Source organism: Caloenas nicobarica, chromosome 2 (genome assembly GCF_036013445.1).
Source record: "Caloenas nicobarica isolate bCalNic1 chromosome 2, bCalNic1.hap1, whole genome shotgun sequence".
NCBI classification, from domain to species: Eukaryota; Metazoa; Chordata; class Aves; order Columbiformes; family Columbidae; genus Caloenas; species Caloenas nicobarica.
This window is the reverse complement of record NC_088246.1, coordinates 155,416,682-155,438,406: the sequence shown is the minus strand read 5'-3', so window position 1 is coordinate 155,438,406 and position 21,725 is coordinate 155,416,682. Positions and strand designations below refer to the sequence as shown.

The window sequence follows — 21,725 nt, the reverse complement described above, 5'->3', positions numbered from 1 at the left end:
TCGGGTTTTTTTTTTTTTTGGTGACACTTGGGACTGAAAGATTCTGAAACTCAATTTCCATATCCTCAAGGACGGGAGAGAACAAAATGATGATCTGTGCAAGGAGCCTCTGGAGGGTGACTAATGCTGTATTGGAGATAATAACCTGCCCAAACCGGAGCTGCGGTGAGACAGATCGTGCTCCATATGCAGCTATTAATATACAGCAGTTAAAAACTGCTGTGTAAAATTCCTTCCAAGAGCAATTATATAGGTTTTAAAAGATGAACCGTAGCACTGAATATATTGCTAGTTCAGTCAACAAATAAATCTGATGTGTCAGAAGTGGTTATTTTATTTTTAATATGCATCAGTGAGATAATATGCTTGATCTTTGAGGATAACTGTCTAGTCGGAGTAGAGAGCTATTTGAACTGAAAATTGTTCTTATATTCTAAAAACTTTACTAGACTTTTATTAGTATATTGTGTAGTATATTATTATTGTGTATTTACTGCCTTTGTGTACATGATGGTTTGTTGATGCTACTATCTTTGTTTTTCAGTTAGAGGAGAGAATTTTTCAGGTTGGATTGCTGAGAACAGAAGGAATGTGGGCTTAATTCTCCAATAAAGAAAGAAATTATGTTCATGTTCACTAGAATATGTTTTGTTATATTCTTTCCCAAACATATTAACTATATTTAGCATTTGGACAGCTGTATATTTGTTTTTCTATTCACAGCCTAGTCCTATAAAAAAAGAAAGATCTCCAAGACCCCAAAGTTTTTGTCACTCTTCGAGCATTTCTCCCCAAGACAAATTGACTCATCCTGCGTTTAGCACTCCTAGAGACAAGCAAAGACTTTCCTATGGAGCTTTTACCAATCAGATTTTCGCTTCTACTAGCACAGATTCACCCACCTCTCCAACTGCAGATGCTCCTCCTCTTCCGCCTAGAAATGCTGGCAAAGGTAAGTCTGTCTTCAAACTATGCTTGCAAGCAGTAATTGTTCTATGGTTGTCCTTCCTTTAGCCAGGTGCATTACAATGTTTCACAACGTAGGGTGGTTTTCTTATTGCATTGATGCGGTAATATGGTACAATGCATGTTTAAAGCATTAAAAAAAGGGGGAAGGGAATGAAACATAGCCTTTGTAATGGACTCATTCACAGCAGTGTACATGAATGAGTGAAAAAATAAAGTAATACTCTGCTAAATAAAATTTGGTTCATTTTATGCAGAAATTCTGTTCGTATTTTGGAGAAGCATTTTTAAGCATGTACAGTCACAAAAATACAAGTGTTTTAGAAAAAGGCTGAAGGCGCGTAGCACTATACAATGATGTGCTGTGTAGTGTCTGGCAGAGAAGGCGAAGAAACAAAACTTTGGGGGAGAGCAGGTGCAAGAAGATTCCCTCTCCTTGCAGTCAGTGTGGGAAAGGAATGACCTGTGAAGTGCTGAGCAGGTTGGTATTAAAGTTCCTTCTCCATCAGTGCAGAAACTCTTTTCTCTTCCCTTTTGGTGAGTGCTGGAGGGGTGTGAAGAACAGCAGAGAAAACAGCGGCCCTGTTGCCAGGGAGTTAACAAGTCACACAAACTAAACATCACCCATTCTTGCCGCAGTGAAACAACCACCTTGGTCTTGTAGAATTATACATAAGGAAGGTCTGTGCTACAGTTCAGTTTGTTTTGTGATCTACATGTCGTTGAAATGAATGAGATGGGTTTTTTTCTTAATAATAGCAGTGCCATTCTCAGTAGTTCTTGAAAGTGAAGAGAACTTATTTCCATATGGGACTTACTCTTGCAGCTGTAGTGGATGGTGCTTCTTTGACCTAGACAGCTAGAAACTTCAAGTTTAGAGGATATATTTATGGAACAAAATTGTTACTTTACTATAATTTGGGCAGATCTACTTTTTAGAAAAAACAAACAAACCACCTTTATCTTTTCCCTTTTTTAACGTGTTCAGTTTAGAAATAGCCAAATCGTATTTTTACAGTAGGCTTGTTAGAGAAACCTTTAGTTGTGATGAAGGCTACAGTACAGCGGTGAAGCCGAAGGATGCTCCCTTTTGTTAGCACTGCTATAACTTCATGTTTCCTTTCCCCAAGTGATAGTTAACTTGGTTTTCAAAAACAATGAAGAAATGCTCTCACTAAAATGCGAAGGAGTGAAAGGGACAGAACTGAGTGTGCTGGTATCAGATATCTGATTTTTCCATGGTTCACATACTGTGCTTAAGAACGACCGTTCCACCCTCAGTCTTTGTCATGTACTGGCAACTTTCAAATGAATCCCTTGGCTTTCGTTTTTAAACAGGTTTCTTTTCCATTACGAGGCAAAGGGCTTTTGTCAGGGTATGCATTTTTCACGTGGCATTTCATAATCCACATTTCTTTATAGCAGTTTCACTGGGGACTCATTTGTATTCCCTGGAACTTCACTGCCAGACAAATGAATCAACACAACACCAAAGCTACTTGGAAAGAAATGAAGTGCTGAGTTCTTGTGTGTTTTCATGTCAAGGATTACGCAAAAGAAATCTTTATATTAAAACAAAATAATGTGAAATTATCACAAAATACAGAGAACTGCTGCCTTCTAATGCCACATTAACTGCTTCGAGTAAAAAATGCCAGATTCACAGTGTAAGTCAGAGAGGCCGAATGGAACTACTTTTACATTATAGTCACTAGGCTTCTCTGCTTCAAACATGCCAGCATTTTACAGTCTGTGATGCTGTTTTCTTGCTTGATTTCCATTCAGTAATGTTGTAAAGCTTTTAATCAGTTTTAGAACTTTCCATCAAATACGTGTGTGTTACAGGAATAATGTAACAGACTCAGAAGAACAGGGAAACAAAGTGACAAATGCATAGAACATTCATCAGTGTGGAAAAGTCGCTCTAGAAGCATCATCGCAGATGCACTTGTGCTTCGTTGTAAACCACGCTGTACCTTGTTATCTTCCCCACTTCCAGCCCCCAAACAGATTGTTTAAAAGAAAAAAAGCAGAGACTCTCCACTTCCGTAAGAAACTGGTGACACTTCTTAATTTTGAAACGGTCTGAGATAATTTTTTTTCCGTAGGAAAAAATAATCCTTTAGAATTCATCTGCTCTTTTGAGATTAAAATCGTAGAATAGCTTGGGTTGGGTTGGAAGGGACCTTCAAAGCTCATCTAGTCCAACCCCCTGCCATGAGCAGGGACATCTTCACCCAGATCAGGTTGCTCAGAGCCCCGTCCAGCCTGGCCTGGGATGTCTCCAGGGATGGGGCATCTGGGCAACCTGGGCCAGTGTTTCACCACCCTCAGTATAAAAAATTTCGTCGTCACTAGTAGTAATAGAGTATATCACATCCAAGTTTAACATACAAGCTCACTTATCAAATCCTTTTTTGTTAGAAAAATTTATTTTAAGATTATCTGAAAGCATAGTATTATATTTTGTGTGAAGCTTCCTAAACAGCAAGAGGAAGAAGAACATTGAATCTGTAACTAAATGTAATCTTACTTTCTGTCCCCAAATGTCATCTGATCTTTGTCTCTGCTATGGAGTCCCAGCAGGTACCATGGGACCCTGCTAGAGCATGAAGGGGATAGCTGGTGGGATCTGTGTGTTAGAAAGAGACACAGAATTTTAAAGTTTCATGTTTTTTATCCTTTGGGGCATACAGATAACGCTCTTCTCCAACATATGTTGTATATTTGAAGAAAAACACCTCCCTTTAGCCCCTGTAAGCTGGTTTCATTGGCCAGGGAAGTTCCTTGGTAGCAGGTTCCATGGTGTTGCTGCAATGCCACAGTGGACTGGAAGCCGTTTAGTCTGAACTTTGTGTTGGGCAGAGAAGGTAAGTTTAGAGCAATTTCTGTAATGCACCCCACTCTCGCCTGTGGTTTTCAGTGGATATGGTGTCTAAAAATTAGTCTGATTCATCATTACAATTGTATAGGTACAGTTGTTGGAGAACATGTATAAGGGAACGTACGTCATTACAATTTAAGTCCGGATTTTCCAGTCTGATAACGTTTCAAAATATTTTTCTAAATGCTGGAGCATTAGTGTATCCTTATCTAAACCAGCTCATTTGTGGATACGTCTTCCTTTCCGCTATCTCTGCTACACATTCAGTTAATCCTAATAGAGTGAAAAGTGCAGAATGAGTACAGTAGAGGTGTAAGCCAACCACTGTGTGCCTTTTCCAGTAGTTTATCTAAGCTTATTCTGGTTCAGCTCACTTGTGTTGTCAGTCAAGTTTTTAGTAGCATTCTGAAAATCATCGCTTTCATGAATCTTTCCAGCTTACATCTGCATTATGGCTCCAGACATCTAGCAGGTCTTCTGGCTTACAAAAAGCTTTTCAAAAAAACCCAGCATTTAAGTAGTTGCATGACTCACCACAGTCACTAAATAAACTTTTGAACAACCTTAATTGCAAATCAAATGCGAGGGCAGCATTGCCAGCTACTTTTATAGACGTGTTAGGCAATCTAAGCCATGTTTCCTTAGTTTTAGCTGAAAACTAGTTGATTTTTGCTGGTTCTGCCTATTTATCTCGTATGGGATGAACATGGAGGTTAGGGATCAATTTTATGTGATGAACTTAAGTTTGAGTCTTCAATACAAGTTGGCATATTTTACCCTCTTTTTCACAGCTCTAACGTTAGGTACATCAACCCAGGAGGCGCCTCCTTTGTGGTTCCAGCCCACTGCCGCTGCAGACACCATGTCATATTATCTGCTTCTTCACTTGATCAATCTCAATTTCTACCCAGATTAGCTTTTTTGCATATACTAGTAACTTCTAGAAGCTCACAGGATTAGAAATTCCTCAAGTCCATTAAATTACTTTGTTCATGTACAGACGCAGTCATTTAGCTGCAGTGATTTTCTTTTCACTGGTGGCCGTATCAAGGCACCACCTAGAAGAGCAATCGTACAGGTCTCCATTCTTTCTTTTGATAGACTAAACAAACCACGGATCTCTCACCTTTCTGATGAAAGAGTATTGTCATTTTCCTGTCATCTGAGTTGTCCTTTTGTTGTACCAGCACCTCTCTGACCTTTGCTGTTTAAATCAGCTTTTTTTAAACACAACTGACTGGAAGTGTAGGAGCAGCATTAGAACCCGGCTGTTTCTGCTGGAAATACCACATCAAAACTTCCTTTAATCCTGTTTATTTTTTCACGGTTGCATCGTACTGTGCCGTATCAGGCAGGACACAGGTAGTCTCTGCTACCATTTGCAACCAGAGTCCCTAATTTAAAGTACAAATGCTTTCTTAGTCTAGAATTTTTATGTTGTATATACTGTTGTATTTAATCTCATTTCTGTTACCTCAACCCTTGAAGTCACCCAATTTCTTCTATTTCTAATGCTTTCAGGATTATACGTCTCTCTTGCATACACTTAATTTTAAAAATATTCTTAGAACTGTGTTCTGCATTTTGGTTAAATAACACTAGCTATCCCAATCAAACTCTGTATTTTTTTCAGTACCATAACAGAAAAGGAAGGCTGACAACTGTTGATTTCCTGTGGTTTTTATATTTGTGCATCAACACAAAATACAATCTTCTTTAATATAGATTTTTGCTCTTTTTTTTTTTTTAAAGCAGGACTTTTTTAGCATTAATTATAGAATATATTCAGATGCTAATGTTGAATCAATGTATATTCTTAGCTTTCTTGTTCAGAGTGATCGTGATAATTTTTTCTTTAATTATGGTCTTATTTTCAGTCCTGAAGATATATGATCTGAAGTAAGGCAAACTGAAACAGGCTTTAGTAATACCTCTGCAAAAATGTCACTCATAAGATCATTAAAAATAAGTATAACAACACTTGTTCATAAAAATACTATTTTTAATATAAACTTACTTTCCTTTGCAGTACCCGTTCTGCCATTAACTGGAATACTGGTTCTTCCATATCTCTCATTAAGTGGTAAAAAATAAATACAATTGTGAGGTTTTTACACTCTAAACCCACAATTTCTTGAGTGGATGGTAACAGCTTTGCACGATTTCACAAGTACACGCATTAATAGATACTCTACTAACTGCACAAAAGCTGAAGGGCAACGCATGATTAATTGCAGACCTTTCCTAGTTATTTACCGTAGTACAATAAACTTGAGATTATTTAGTCTATTTGCACATGAAAACGCGATTGTTATAATAAGAAAAAGTGATAAAAGATTACAACAGTTTTACTTGAAAGCAGCTGCTCCCCAGCTAACTAAAGAGACTCCAACAGAAGCAAAATTTTAAAAATCCTAGATCAAGTGTGTTTTTTGTGGTTTTCTTGTGTGTGTGTTGTGGTGGTGTTGTTTTTCTTGTGTGAAGGGAATGATTTAAATGAAATGTGAACTTCACAACTATGTGAGAAATCATCGTTAAGATGACTATGGTGAAGTGTTTGACTTAATGCCTGGTTAGAATCACGAAATACCTTTGATCTAGAAAAATATCTGCTCTGATTATTATTTAGAAATATCTGTCTAGCCTTACATAGTTAAAAATACTTTTGAGATTTTTGTGTGTATTTATATATATGTAATACAAAGTATTCTATAATAATCTTATTGACACTTCGTACATCATCAGGCCTTTGTGTTATTCCACCGGTTGTTTCCATAAACTGATTTAGATTCCAGAACGTTTCCCACATTTGCTTTATTCAAAGCATGATGTGACTTTATACATCTTTCTGCAAAGATGTTTTGAAGTTTTCCTTTCTCGGTCCGTTTGAAAGTTACTTTGTATTTCAGGCATCTCATCATTACTGTATGACTTTCAGATTCATATTTATTCCTTCTGTGAAATTAGGAAAGGAACAAATGCTACTGTAACACCTTTTCCCTGTAACTATTGTGTGCCATGTGAACTTGTGAAAGCTATGGAGCGATAAAACATTTTTCAACTCTTCTGTGATGTCTGGAGATACACTACTGGTTTGGGATATAAAATACATCTGTATAACCACATTCAAAGAATTCTTAATCTGACTAAATTTTCTTTTTTGTAGAGAAGGAGTTTTTACTTTATTGGCAATAACAAGTAAGAATGTTACTTCTTGTCTGAAGTTTCCTTTTTGCAGTAAGCGTGCCGGACTATTTCAATGCATTTCCTCCACTTTTATTTTTCCCTTGAAGCCAAATTCCAATTATTTGTCACGTGTGACGGGGGTTGGGAGCGTGTGAGCGCTGGGGGATGAGCAGCAGGACACCAGGTGGTGGTGGGACAGAATGTCTGATGTGTGCAACTCCTTTTCGAGATACCAGGACAAGAGAAAAATATACTGACACTGTACTGACACCCCCAAGACTTCTGCAAGTTATACATTCTTTAGTTTGCTTCAATAAATATGAATCAAAGGGTCCTGTATAAACTGTAAGTAACTCAGAGCTTATATAGTGGTAGCAGGGGGGAAAGGAACATTCATATCCAGTTTTAAGAGTAATATTTTTAAAGCATGTACAACTTGCAGAAGTCTTGGGGGTTGTCAGTCAAAACTTTGCGTGAAAAAAGTTTGGTTTTGTTTTTGCTGACAGAAACACTTCAATGCACGGTTTAAGTTAGCTCGCTTTTTTAAACTCAAGAAAGAAATTAAAATGAGAAAGGATACAGATTGGGAAACAATCTTATTAATTTGCACTAAAATTTGACTGCTTGTCAATTAATGGTTTTGTGAACTTGGAAGTAAATTGAGAGTAACAATTGCAAAATATATAATTTGATTTACAAGAGTAAGCAATTAATGGAAAGCCAGACACAAAATACCTGTTGGGGTTGTGTTTGAGATAATTCCCCTGAGCAGCAAAAGGCCTTCCTGGGTTGAAACTGGAAGGGAATAGATTGAATCATTAACTCCTTATGGACAGTTTTCTTAATCTTTTATTTGGGGTTAAGAAGAAAGAGGGAGGTCACCTGCCGGAACATACACATACCTGGCAAACATACACCTGCCTATAGGATAATTGAAGTTACTTTTTTCAGTGGTTAATATTTCACCTAAGGAATTTTAGCGAAGATTATTCTTTACTGATTTTAATACATTTATGATATATAGTAATTTGGGAAGGAAGGCAGACTTGGGCCATTTTCAGTCTACCTAGAGACTGGTAATAAACATTTTTAAAGAGGCAGCTCTAGTACTCTGTGCAGGTCATGATATATGCTGGCTAACAAAATGAAGATTTGGTCTCAAATGCTGCTCAAATAAGTTAGGTTTTCAAAAACAGACAAGTAGGTTCTATAGTGCTACAGATACGTGATGATAGACTTGAAATTTCAGATATAAATAGACTTCACTTTTAAAACTTCGTGTCGATTTTCTGCATTGATCCAGAGTCCCTGATGGCAAAATTCTCTTACATGCAAAACCCAAATCCCAACAACAAAACCCTTAAAGCTGTTCTCACCTAATGCAGAACTAATTTAGGTTGGCTTTATGAGTAATTTCTTGTGGTGGTAACTGCACTGACTTGAGCAGTTGTACGTGTGTGCCCTGCGCTGCCTGTTGCTTGAGCTTCTTAATAAAGATATTTTTGCAGGTGAATGGTGAAGCTGGTTAGGGAAAACTCATCTTCCCTCTGGGTTATTCTGTGTTTTAATCTGTATCTGTTCCAATCCTGTAAAACATGCATTGTGTTGAATAATACTTGTGCCAGCATTGATGCAGAGGGAAATAAAGGATTTAAGGGTAGGGGTGACTGCATAAGCTCTTAGAAGCAATGCTACTGTTAAATATCTAATCTTAGCCTCAGAAAGGCCTGTTTTGATGTCTATTTCATATGCATTGAATACAACAATTTGCATTGCTCTAAAAAAATGCGTATTCTGATCTATTTAGGCCACAGGGGGGGAAAAAAAAAAGGAAAATAGCAGAAAAATTTACTAAGCTTCAAAACACAAGGAAAATTTGTAGGTAGATTTCTGTTCCTCCCCCAAGTTTATTAACAGAATTTGTATGGGATGTTCTGGAGTAGAAAAAAAAAATCCTAACATAATAGAACGTCTAGAAAGCTATTTCATTCTGGTATAAATTAATAGTAATTGTAATCCCACATGCTAAATATTACTTAATTTTAAGATTTCATGCTTGCGCTTGTTTTTAATAATGCCTAAAATTAGAAATCCTGGAGTGATTAATCCTGTATTTTTCAGACATTAGTACACGTGTCATTCTATTGTCAAGTTGCTCGTATTCCCACAGCTACTATGGTTAAAAATGTGGTGAACGTGTCGTTTAACCTCAACAGTGTTTTGGCATGGCTTGTCTTTTTATTTCAGTCTTTTGCTGCACTTCGCTGTGGGTCTGACTGTGAATTTTTCAGTGCTGCTTTGACGTTTATGCACATGTATTTGTAAGCAGACTGTTTGTTATTTTGCAGGCCCACCTTCAACCCTCCCTCTAAGCACTCAGTCCTCTAGTGGCAGCTCCACTCTTTCCAAGAAGAGGCCACCTCCCCCACCCCCAGGACACAAAAGAACCCTCTCAGACCCACCAAGCCCACTACCTCATGGACCCCAGAATAAGGGCCCAATTCCTTGGGGTGAGTTTTGAAACGCAAAACAAAAGGGCAGGGGAAAAAAGAAAAAACAAAGCCTTGCTGATGGATGATATATGATCTCTGGTTTCTTTTACCTGGTGCTTGCTTTCCGATGATTGCAGCTGGATGTAACGTCAGCTCAGATCAAGCAACAGTTCTATTTTCTGTCGCTCGAGCTTCCAGGCTTCTGTATGAGTCTCGCTTGAAGAAAATTGAAAATATTCCATGCTCCCTTGGGGCCCAATTCAGTCTCTCCCCTGCTGCTCCCTCTCCCTGCCCCAGCTGCCCATCTGCCCCAGCCCCTTCGCCTGCTGCATCCTCTGCATCTGCTCCCCAGCCCTGCTCCTCTCACCAGCTCCTTCATCCAGGGGGATGCTGATTCGGGGCTGAGCGGTTCTCCTGGTTGCCAGAAGAGCTTCTTTCCTCAGGCTCTGTGCCAGCTCTCTCCTGGAAGGTGTTTGCACCTAGTTGGTGGCGATGTGTTGTCTCAATATGCTTTGTGATGTTGTCTGTACATATGCAAAGACTGATAGGTTTACATCCTTCTACTCACAGAAATTATACAGAAACAACGCCCTCAGACACACGGTGTGAACTGTGGGGTTGTCCTGTGCAGGGACAGGAGTTGGACTTGGTGATCCTTGTGGGTCCCTTCCAACTCAGGACATTCTATGATTTTTTTTAATTATTTTTTTTTTAACAGGATTCCTTTCTGACTGAAGCTTTTTAGCAACTATTTTCCAAACTACTCAGATTCTTCCTCTTTTCAATAACATGGCTCTGTGCAGTCAGCTTCTCGCAGTAACTATAAATCTCAGACCCATGTAATTTTCTATTATTTTAGTCTTGGTGGCAGGATTTCCATAAATCTGTACACTTTTGAGCTGGAATCCACTGCTTACATAGAGGGATCATCCATATACTACTTATGTCTTAGAGTATCCTCTCTCTATTCTAATATAAACCTGAAATTACTAGCCTAAAAAAAACCTGCAAGCCTAAAAGCACCAAATTTTTTTTTCAGTAAATTGAGTTAAATGTGCAAATCATAGAGTACTCCTGTAGAATATGTAATTTAATCTCACATTTAAAACAAAGAGAAGTGCAATGAAAAGCAAAGTCTTTTTCTAAAGGAATACGGATAATGACAATATTTTAAATTCTCTACTTTTCAGATGTCTGTAACATGTTCTGGAGTCTAACAGCCCAGTACTATTTCAGAGGTGGGAAAGATATTTTGAGAGATTTAGACTTCAACATTTTTTAAAAGCCAAAATATTTGAGTCCAAAACAGCACCTAAAATACCATATTCTGGAAAACTAAAATGTAACCCTAATGGAATGAAAAGTGTGGTAGGAACAGATGCTAGCTAGTGCCAACTAATGTTAGACAACAGATGAAGGAAAAGGGAAATCTGGGAAAGATGCAGGTGTAGAGTTGAAGATGAAGAACATTACAGTGGCAGAAGAGCTTTGCAAAGCGGGGCCAGAGAAGAACATTGTGTGTTCTGTGTCTGCTCTACAGTGCAGACTAAACTTCAGTGGGTAGAAGAGGAGCCTCTTCTCCCCTTTTCCTCAGATTTTTCTTATTTTAAGCAAGTATTAAGTTTTGTGTTTAAAAAAGAGAGAGTTTCTTGTATCTGCCTTTGTAGTTTTTGTTTAAGAATATTGTTGGATGTTCACTGCTTTCCCTTTCAGAAGCTTTTTTCTGTGTTGTTATGTTTCTTGTTATGTTGAATTTCAGCATTTGTTTTCTAATCTGTGCATTAATTGAAGTTTCAAGCAGAGCAATCTTTAGGTTATGTCTCAGCAAATAAAGTTACTATTCAAAGACGTTTAAAAATGTGGTTTAAATTATTTCAGATTTCCATAGCAACCATGAGATATTTTTCTTTGCTTTATCCATAGGATCTACATGTGAAGGGTTTGCTGTTTGTCTTACCTTTCTATTTTTTTTTTTTGAAGTATAAATGTATTTTTAGCAAGGCTCAGCCTGAGCTTTTTCTGCTGCTTCATTTAGACTTCAATGCACTAAATATGGTATCTAGGCAGATATGTCATTCTTTTGCGTGGGAAGTATTTTGTGTTCTTGGATCATTGAATATCACTTCACATCTGTTTCAGTGTCAAAATTTACTAATGGTTGGTAAAGATGGTTCTAAGCTTGTTTAGACATGCTGTAGTAGAAAAGGGAAAGGAGGATGATAAAGGCATTAATTGATTGTACCTTGGCAATGGTTAAGGAAAGAGAAGCCTTCTGCTGAAGGAGTTCAGAAGCACTTGGATTTGGATTTTTTTGCCTTTTGACAGAACTGAGTCTACCCAAGATCTTTTCTTTACCAGCAGTTAATGTTCAGGTTGTGGTAACACGCTGGCTTAGTCACTAAATCGGCAAAGGCTATTCTTCATGTTGGGTAAAATACCAATCCTTAGAAATTGGATGTTTTGTGAATAAAATTAAATTCATGTTGGTTTTACAAAGACACGCCTCATAACGCAAAATGTAAACATCTGCGGTAAATTTATTTGATACTGGCCTGCAGTATCTCCTCCTATTGAGAGAAAATTGACACGCTATATTCAAAACAAATACCCTACAGCAGTAACCTAGCCATGTTATTCAATCTTTCCAGCAGATGTGAGTTGTTTTAAAACTGATGATATTTCAGTTATCTTAATGATCCTTTTTTTTTTTAAATTGTGCTTTTTTCACCTCAGGTAATGATTTGGGCCCACCTTCAACTAAGGCTGCAAACAAGTTTGAGGGGATGTCTCAGCAGTCAAGGTAAAATCTGCGTGTATGAAGGCAAAAACGAAAATTTATCTAAACGTAACTCATTTGTAAATTAGAAAAAAATTGCCTTTCGTATGAAGTAAAACCCTAGCTATGTTTCTGCATTAGCTTTCTGCATTCCTTACTACCATACAAATACTTTGGCTGCGTGGAGCCTCCTACGCTGCGTTCGTAGCTGTCCACGCACAATTCACCCTTTGAGCCGGACGGACACAATGACTTGTATTGGAATCTCCCTCCCGCTCCTACAGAAACGCGCTCTGAGGAGCAGTGTCCCCTCAGATGCTGTCCAGCAGGACAAAAGGTTTATTTTCATGTCTCCTGGCATTTCATTTTATCTGCTTCAGTGTGAGGCCTGTAGCTGTCAAAGTGTCACTTTGGGGACAGGGTGGCACCGAGGTGGCTCTGTAAGAGAGAGGATTCAAATCAGCCTTCCAGCTTAATTGTTTTCCAGTCTGTCAAGCTTACGTGCTGACACACGATCGCGATCTGTAATAACATAAACTGCTTTTAGCTCGTAGTTCGTCAGGTCGGTACATTGCAAGTGTCTTATTGAATAGGTGGAGTAGTAAGGACAGCCATACATTCCTGTCACTCGGTGTTTGTTACTCCTTTATCTGCGCTGTGATTCCGGAGTCCTGAGGTTCAAAGCTTGGGGATTCTGATAAACGTGGGCCTCAGGCAACACAAGGGAGACCTCGCACAACCACCAGTGTGTGTGACCAGGCCATTGCTGGGGGTGGATGTGTAACGTCAAACACATCCCAGCAGCAGATGTGCAGGTAGAACATCTAGACGCTCCTCAGCCGGTGATCTGCCTCGTCGGGACAGGCAGCGGACGTGCTGTTGGCGGCACAGCTGATTTGCTGTGTTTGCCGAATCCACCCAGGTGGCACTGGCTGCTCAGGGAAGAAGCGGAGATGCTCTACAGCACAAAGAGCTGGTGCCACACTTGATACTTGTAAGACATACAGAGTAAGAGTATGGTACTTGTGCGTGATGGCATTAGATGAAGGCCGAGGCAGTTTATTGAATCAAGATGGAGCTTGGCTGTCCTTTCAGTTTTGTGTCATTATATATTTTGACTATTTAAAAGAAAGCTAGGAAATTAAGATCAAAGTGTTTCATCACACTCATTTTGAAACATTAGCTTCAGAGGCAAATAATACCAGAATCAAGGCTGTTGATGCAGAAGACTTCACTCTGTTGAACTTCCTCCCTTGATTTTCTTTTTCCTTTTTTTTTTTAGTAATTATTTTAAGGTGATACTGATTTTAATTTGTTTATTTATTGTTTGATTTTTATGCCTAAAATCAATTGCTTTTCTTCTTCCACAGTACTTTTCTGTAAGAGTCACTTGGGTGTGATATTGGTGGAAGAAATTTGGTGGTTTTTTGTTGAAGCTTGTAATATGTTTTGCCCTCACATGCCATGTTTTCAAATTTGAGTCTGCCTGGTGTTAATTCTGGAAAAAATTCTGGAAGACTGTCTACAACAGAAAGCACAGATGGGAAGTTTTGGCAATATGCAACTATCTCAGATTTTTATGCTGTAATTAACTTACTCACTCCTGTCCTGCTTGTATTGTTCCTTACCATTATGAGTAGCTAACACAGCTGTAACACAGGTTGACAGAGTAAGGCATGTTGTTTTCACACAATCATGAGTATTTCCTTGGAGTAGCAGAGACTTTATCTCCCAAAGCAGCTGCAGTTTGTGCGTAATACAATGTTGTACTCGTGCAGTAGGCTCAGTCCTGGAAAACTTTAAACCACTGACCTAAAGGACAGATTATGTTTTGAATGCTTCAGCATGGCTATTTTAAAGACTAAATATTCCTTAAAAGTTCAGGATCTGCCCACTGAGCTGGTCTTTCAGCTTCACCTATTTTCAGAGTATATTTTTGCACATATCATAGTTCATAGAATAAATCTGCCGTGTAGCATTAAAGCTGCGTGGGGTTTTTCTCTGCAAAAGCGGTTCATTCTTAGTAGTGCTTTGAGTTTTGGGATTGATCCACGGACAAGACGACAAGTTGGTTTTTGAAAAAAAGCATGTGGAATTTTTAGATTATGAATGTGTAGAGGGAAAAAAATGAAAAGAAAATGTATATTTTATAGCAGTTGTAAGCACTAATAATTCATATCTGTTGATGTAGCACCGGGACTGCAAAGACTGCACTTGGCCCTAGAGTTCTTCCCAAACTACCTCAAAAAGGTAAGACTTCTTTTCTGGGATATTCCCATTATTATATCTTTTAAATGTGTGTGAAAGTGGTTACTGGTTTTAAATATATGGATCTTTTCAGCAGAAGTTTAATTTCTGAAATGAAACCATGAAAATTTAGCAAAACTGAAGGGATTTTGGATGATCAGGAAGGTTTTTATTAAATTGAAAAAATAGTTAGACCTATGGAACATAAGGAGAAAAGAAAAAAAAAAAATCATAACTAATTGAAGCTGGAAGAGCCCTCAGATCAGCTGGTCCAATCCAGCACCCAAAGCAGGGCCAACGTTCTGACATGGGAGCCGGTTGCACAAGGCCACGTCCAGTCGCATTTCGGCATCTCCATGGACAACCTCTCCATTTTGATCTTTGACCACTCTTGTTGGTAAATTGTTTTTTCTTCCTAATACGCAAGTCCAATTTCTTGATACCTTTGAAGCAAGTTGTGTCCGTTGCCATGTTTTGGCGATCAGTTGTTGTCTTTGTAACTGCTCTGAAAAGAGTCGGGTACTGATACATGTTCGCTTATAGATCAGCGACAAACTTGCTGGAACCATCGTCCCAGTGAACACCTTATGGCCCTTTATTTTTAGAAATGTTTTTTTCTAGTCTCTCTTTAAACCTGTACAGCAGGTTTTATTTGTTTTTTTGAGTTCTCGCAGCAGTTAACTATAAAGTTGAAAGTAGACCTATCTCGTAGCTCTGTCTGATACGGAATCCGTCAAAAATATGTTATATCTATATGAGTGGGTGATCACTATAGAGTCTGAAGATCTGGAAATGGTGCCTATCCAAACTTCTGAAGTTAGGTGACTGAAACCGAGAGTGCAAATCATTTTAACAGAAAATGGAAATGTGAAATTTGCACTTTATTAAATAAATTACAGTTATTATGACATGGTATCATCTTTTGAACGAGACACCAGTGATGCAACAGGGTACCACTGCAAAGGAGGTCAACACTTGATTTTAAAAGATACAGATGAAAATTTAAGATGAGCTCAATCAAAGCACTGATAAGGGCAACTTTCATATTATTTACTTAGGCCTCAAACCATTGTGGATCATCAGTGCTTGTGCATTTGCTACTAGATAAGTCTGGGAGACAAAGCCGTATGCAGGTATCAGTGCAGACATTTTTTAAAATGAGGCATCTGAGAGTAGCTATACAACTCCTTCCATGGGAATTATGTGAAGTTTTCTTTCTTTTTTTGTTTGTATAACCATAAATGTAGCATGGAAGTGTTCTTCAAGTAGGTGGTATCTAGAGCAAGTGTTGTTGCTTTCATAGCAAAATGTCAGGCCATCTTTTTATCTGGTAGAATATGATACTAAAGCAGTGCTGAATACAACAGGAAATTATTCCTTCGAGCCAAAACGTGTTGCTTTCATCATGGGTTGGAACTTTTTTCTCTCCTGTCCCTCTTCATCTGTTTTAATACAGGGTTATTTAGTTTAGAGCTTTGGGGTTTTTGTTATGTTCTTATGGCTTTGTTTTTAAGGTAGATTTCAGTCAAGTTTTCTTAGTGGAATCAATACATGACACTGAGGAATAACTATTTGAAAAGCTATTTTCAATTTCCTGCCATAAAATCTGCAAAAGACACATTTTAAAACTTCACATCTTCACTAAACTGTAAATATTTACTATAATTCATTTTTATTAGTTTAATTTTGAATGTCTGTAATACCGTTTATTGTGTATACTGTACAGACATAAATGCTTGCTCGCTTTAAGATTTTAGAGGTACTAATCCTGGGACTCGGGGGTTTTTTGTATGGAGTTCAACTGTATACATGAGTAATTGTCATTAAACAGAATTTTCATTGCAGTCACCTCAGTGGGTCAATAGGTTGTTTTGCAAAACATGTCTTTTCTTATATTTAATATTTTTTGGTTTAGGTCCAAAAAAAGATCAGTTTATTTCATTTTAAGTAGTTAATCTATATATTGACAGCTGGTAGCTATTGGATTAAGTACTCCTGGCCTTCAGAAGGAGCAATGAAATGAGACCTCAGTGAAAGAGGGTCACGTAAAGTTATATTATCTTACATTTATCATAGACTCGGAGGACGTATGGGCAGCTATTGGGGCCCAGTGAACACGTGGTCATTTACACAATTGCAGTTTTGATATGTGCCTAAGTTCTTTAATATTAAAATGAGATTGTGAAAAAACCACTGTTATGCTCTTTTCTTTTAGTGGCACTAAGGAAAATAGAAACCAGTCATCATCTTTCAATAGATAAATCCCATCACGTGGAAATGTTTCAGAAGCCCTCGCTGTCCATTGATATACCGCAGAAACCACAACCTGGAGACTTGCCCCCAAAGCCTCTGCCTCTGGAATTAACTCCGAAACCTCAAGATTTACCCCCAAAGCCTGGAGAACTACCCCCAAAGCCTCAGCTGGGAGACTTGCCACCAAAACCACAACTTGGAGACTTACCTCCAAAGCCACAAATGAAGGACCTTCCTCCAAAACCTCAGCTAGGAGAGCTGTTGGCTAAAACTCAAGGTGGAGAAGCGTCACCGAAGCCTCAGCCCTCGGAGGCAAATCAAAAATCTCACTCCATAGATCTTTCTCCAAACGTACAATCTAGAGACACCATCCAAAGGCAAGCGTCTGAAGAGTCTAATGACATAACACACACCCTGCCAGAAACCCCTGTGCCACTTCCCAGGAAAATAAATATGGTAGGTGTCATTCCAGGTAGTTGAAAGTATCCACGGAAGGCTTTGAAGTTTCCGTAGGACTATCTGTGCAAAAAAACAAACCAAAACCAAACCAAACCACCCTCGAGCTACGCACACAAAGCAACGTTATGGGCTGGGCTGGGGGGTGAGGAGCTCATTCTGTGCTCCCAAGCAGCTTCAGCAAATGCTGGGGGTTTCCAAGGCCTCTCGTGTGCTGAAACAAATATTGGTGATATAAAACAATGGCTTTGGGAGCACAACGGTGTCTTTAGATTCGTTAGGGAACTTGGGCATTTTTATCTGTGCCTGTCATACTCCTGAATTGATGGGTAGTTTTCTCTGCTGCTTTTGCTCCCTGCTTTTTGTGCCTTAGATTACTAGAATGTTTGTATATTTGACTTCTGTAATCTGTTAGCACCTATTATCAGTAGATAAAATATTTAAAGTACAAGTAAACTGTGACGAACTAGTGAGTGTTCCTGTTGTGAGTGTTTAATGTCGGTGTATTTAAGTGGTTAACGGAAGTTTGGATATATTGCTGAAGTGGCAAAATGGGCATTGCTGGATGGTGTGTAGCAGCAGAACTGGATTCCAGGTCTCCTTTTGCAACCCCCAATTCATTTTCCTAACCAGTGCAATTTCCATCCAACAGAGGATTCTTCATGCGTTTGTATATTGAAATCATTTTATGAAGCTCCAGAGCTCTCAAGATTTTAGTCATTAAGAATACATCAAAAAGGAGACGGTTTTGCTTGTCAAATTGGCTATGCAAAGCACTTATGTGAAAGGAAGTAAGACTTCCCTTCTTGTAGTGAAAGCAGGGGGTGAGCTTCTCCCTTCTTGTGCTTGTCTGAGGACAAACGTTCTCAGGAACCATCACTCGCTTGGCTTTTGTCACGGGCTTGTCTGACCTCCTTTCAGAACTGAGAGCGACAGGGTTGTTGCTTGGGCTTCCTGAGTGTTCTGGAGATTAAATAAAATAGCCCAGGAATCTGATCAAAAGGCGTCTGCAACTACCATTTGTTTATTTACCTACATGTAAACATAAGTGGGCAAATGATGCTGGACGTTCTCAGCTATTTGCCACTTCATTAAATAAGGGAAGAAAGCAAACAGTGGGTTAGTTGTGGGGTTTGTTGGTTGGTTGGGGGTTTTTTGTTTGTTTTGGTGTGGTGGTGGTTGTTTTTTAAACTCTCACCCTACTTTACACAGAAAAATTCTGAAGAAAAATTCAGTGTTCTCCAACTTTGGCCATTTTCCACATGTGCAGTAAATTAAATAGCTCCGCTGTTTAGCAGTGATCAAAATTATGACGCACCCATGATAATTACCTTTTGGTTTTCTGGACATCATTGCATGCACACTTGTATCTCTCCTCTTGTTCACTGCAGTCTGTCTTGGTCAAGTAATAATGTGCAAGAATTGTTTTTAATGTGTCTTGCCTCTATTTTCATCCTCTGGCTGGATCCTCTCAGCATAAACTGGTCAAATTCTACATCACGGTGCAACATTAAAACCCGTGACAGCAGCCACCAGTACTTGTGGTCCTTCCCGCTTGGGTTTGACTGTTTAGCCACTAAACAGATGAGCACAAACTTTTAATTGGAAGTCTTAGCAAAGAAATTGTTCAGAATTATTAGGTAAAAAATACCAATGCTGTTAATATATAAGGACTTGAAAAGATATTTTTAGAGGAATGAAACTTGCTCTGAGTGCATCTCAAGTCACACTGAGCACCTGAGTGTTCTTCTGCCTGTGTATGTTTTCTATAAAGGAGACAAAATATTATGTTTTCAACCAAACAAAAATTAAATGTAATTAAGAACAGGGAGGGATTATTAATAACCGCAGTAGCTGATTATTATTCAGTCTTAAGCACAGAAATCTCTTCTTAATAAGCACTGGTATTGGATATACTAGTCAGGGTGAGTGTCGTATTTGTTTTACAGTTGCAAATTACGTGTCCTGGCATTGCTTCTATTTCTTTACACATCAATGCCTGAAACTGTGTTCCAGAAAATATATACCCTGTTTAGATCCATCCTTTTTTAAACCATCCCAAGATTAAATACACTTCGGGCTTGAACTCTCCTTTTTACTGTTCTCCTAACTGAAAGGAATAGAATATTAAAATGTCATTTGTGGTGCTGATCAGAAGGAACTAGGAGCCATTGCCATAATTTTTCATGTGTCCTTACAAGCTGAGTTGCATACAGTTCTCTAAGTTTAGAGGAATTTAATGTTCTTTAGTCTCTTTATTAATTGAGACAATTTTTATCTGGCAGAAGTCGCTTCCCTTCATCACCAGAGGATTGATTGGAAATGCTTTTAGTTTGTAAAGGTTCTCTGGAGTTGAAAGCTGGGACTGGTTCCAAATACCCATTAATATTGAACTCCAGTCCCTATTGATAGTTGATATTTTTGTTCAAATTGTACAAATTTGTTTAAAAAAGAGAAAGTGTTCTTTGAAGTAACTTCTTGCTGCAGAAACCCTTGCTGTAAAAAAAAAAAAAACCAAACCCCTTTGATCTCATATGGACTTCAGGTATTTCTGTTCATTGAGTATGCGTTTTTTTTAGTCTTATGTTGTTGCATTAACTGCTTTGTCCCTTAAATTCCTCTACAATCATTATTTTTCTGTACCTTGAGTTTAGTATCTGTGCTCTTTGTGTGTCTGTTCTGCTGTTGATCTGCAGGGAATTTTTTTTGCCGAAGCGTGGAGGTTATTTCAAATAGGTAGGTAACAGCAAAGAGAAGGCTCCCTAGGAAATTTCCTCTTTGAAGTTACTTTTGGCTCAAATTCCTCTAAATCTGCTGACTTCTTCCTTCGTAGTCCTTCTGCTTCTCATCTCCTTGTGCTCTTCTTGGTTTTTTGCATTCTCGTTGTCTGACTATTCAAAGAAGGAATGGTAGTTTTTGAAGAAGTGTGGGTATGAAAATACAGTAATATGAAGTATCAGAAGTGTTTTGCTGTGAATATTACTTCCTTACTCTATTTGGGAATAATTTAAAGCATTTTCCCTGCCGTGAGAAACAAATGTTCAGGGAGGAGTCCACGGCTCAGGCTTTTTCATATGAATTAGCAGAATGCAGCAACGTGTGACCTAGAAAATCCTTGGACTCAGAATGGCAGAGCTGTGAGAATATGTATCCTGAATTATCATCACAAAATAGTACTGCCATCTGAAATTAACATTCTTTTAGTAAGAAATTGCTAACATTCTGGATGAAAAAGCACTCAAAAAGTAATTTCCAGTCCTACACCTAGATCCAAAATCAAAGGATACTGTATTTTTGCACTAGGTCCAAAACCGTGAGGAATAATGGGATTTCAGGGCAACATTTTCTTCAGCCTTTACCTCTCTTGTAACGTTCAGAGGAGGCTGGATTTCATTTTCTATTCATGGTGGGTTTTTAATGATGTATTAAAGGAGAAAAAAAGGTGTTTGTGGACTGGAACGGTGTAAAGACGCTATTTAAACTTTCTTCACTGGAGGAAGCGTGGGTTACTTAAGCTGTGCACCACAGGTTATGGTCTCCTGGGAGTTCTGAATCTTAAGAAGAAGAAAACCTACGTTTGCGTAGGTAATTTTTTTTATTAACCTCGTTGAAGCAGAGTTTTTAGATTTTATGTCCCCGATTGCAGGGAAAGCTATTTGATAGTCTTCACCTTGTTGTAAAACAGAACATCATTAAAAGGCAAAATTCATAGAATATCTGTGTTTTCAGTGTTCCTCATGTCCTTAATCTAAAACTTCATTCTATTTTTAGGGGAAAAACAAAGTTAGGCGAGTGAAGACCATTTATGACTGTCAGGCAGATAATGATGATGAGCTCACGTTTGTTGAAGGAGAAGTAATTATTGTAACCGGTGAAGAGGACCAAGAGTGGTGGGTATGTATGTTTTCCTTTTATAGTTCCACGTAACTTCTTTATGACTTTTAAAGGAAAGCCTCTTTGTCCAAATTTGGGGAATTTGTCATTATTTTGGTTTGTGGGCGTTTTGGTTTTTTCAGTTGGTTTCTGGGAGTTTTTTGCCTGAGCTAACATCCAGCCCTTAAACTCATGTTAGAGAAAGACCCTTTTCTCTGGTAGGGTCCATCTCTTCCTGGGAGTCTGCTAGAACCATCTTAAGTTGGTTTGTCTTTATTGATGCCTCATAACAACACACATTCACATATGTCACTCTTTGTAATGCACGCTTGCCTTTCATTAAATGGAGAGGTGGCGATTTTACTCTATTTAACATGCTTACGCCCTTCATGAAAAATGCGATAGGGAATTATCTTAAGTTCACCAGAAAAGTTAAGTTATACCTACAGGGGTTGCTGGAAGTCTGAAAAACTATTTGTAATTGGTGCTGTAAGGTGATGTTTTTCCTCCTGAAATGGCAGGTAGTTAACGGTTTTTTCTTTCCCTTCTTCCCTCCTGCGCCATCGATTTGTATCACACTCCCCCTTCCTCT

The 21,725-nt window shown here is 38.4% G+C and overlaps 1 protein-coding gene across 3 annotated transcripts in view; it reads left to right on the top strand.

Moving 5' to 3' along the window:
* Positions 1–21,725, top strand: part of ASAP1 (ArfGAP with SH3 domain, ankyrin repeat and PH domain 1) — a 154,149-nt gene that overhangs the window by 128,381 nt on the left and 4,043 nt on the right. For 2 of the 3 annotated variants that reach the window (XM_065628088.1, XM_065628087.1), the window contains 7 exons: positions 724–952; positions 5,880–5,933; positions 9,385–9,546; positions 12,262–12,328; positions 14,496–14,554; positions 16,767–17,260; positions 21,032–21,154. In XM_065628088.1, the coding sequence (XP_065484160.1) occupies positions 724–952; positions 5,880–5,933; positions 9,385–9,546; positions 12,262–12,328; positions 14,496–14,554; positions 16,767–17,260; positions 21,032–21,154 (1,188 nt within the window). The remainder of the gene's footprint in view (positions 1–723; positions 953–5,879; positions 5,934–9,384; positions 9,547–12,261; positions 12,329–14,495; positions 14,555–16,766; positions 17,261–21,031; positions 21,155–21,725) is intronic. The other variant, XM_065628086.1, reaches the window with a different exon arrangement.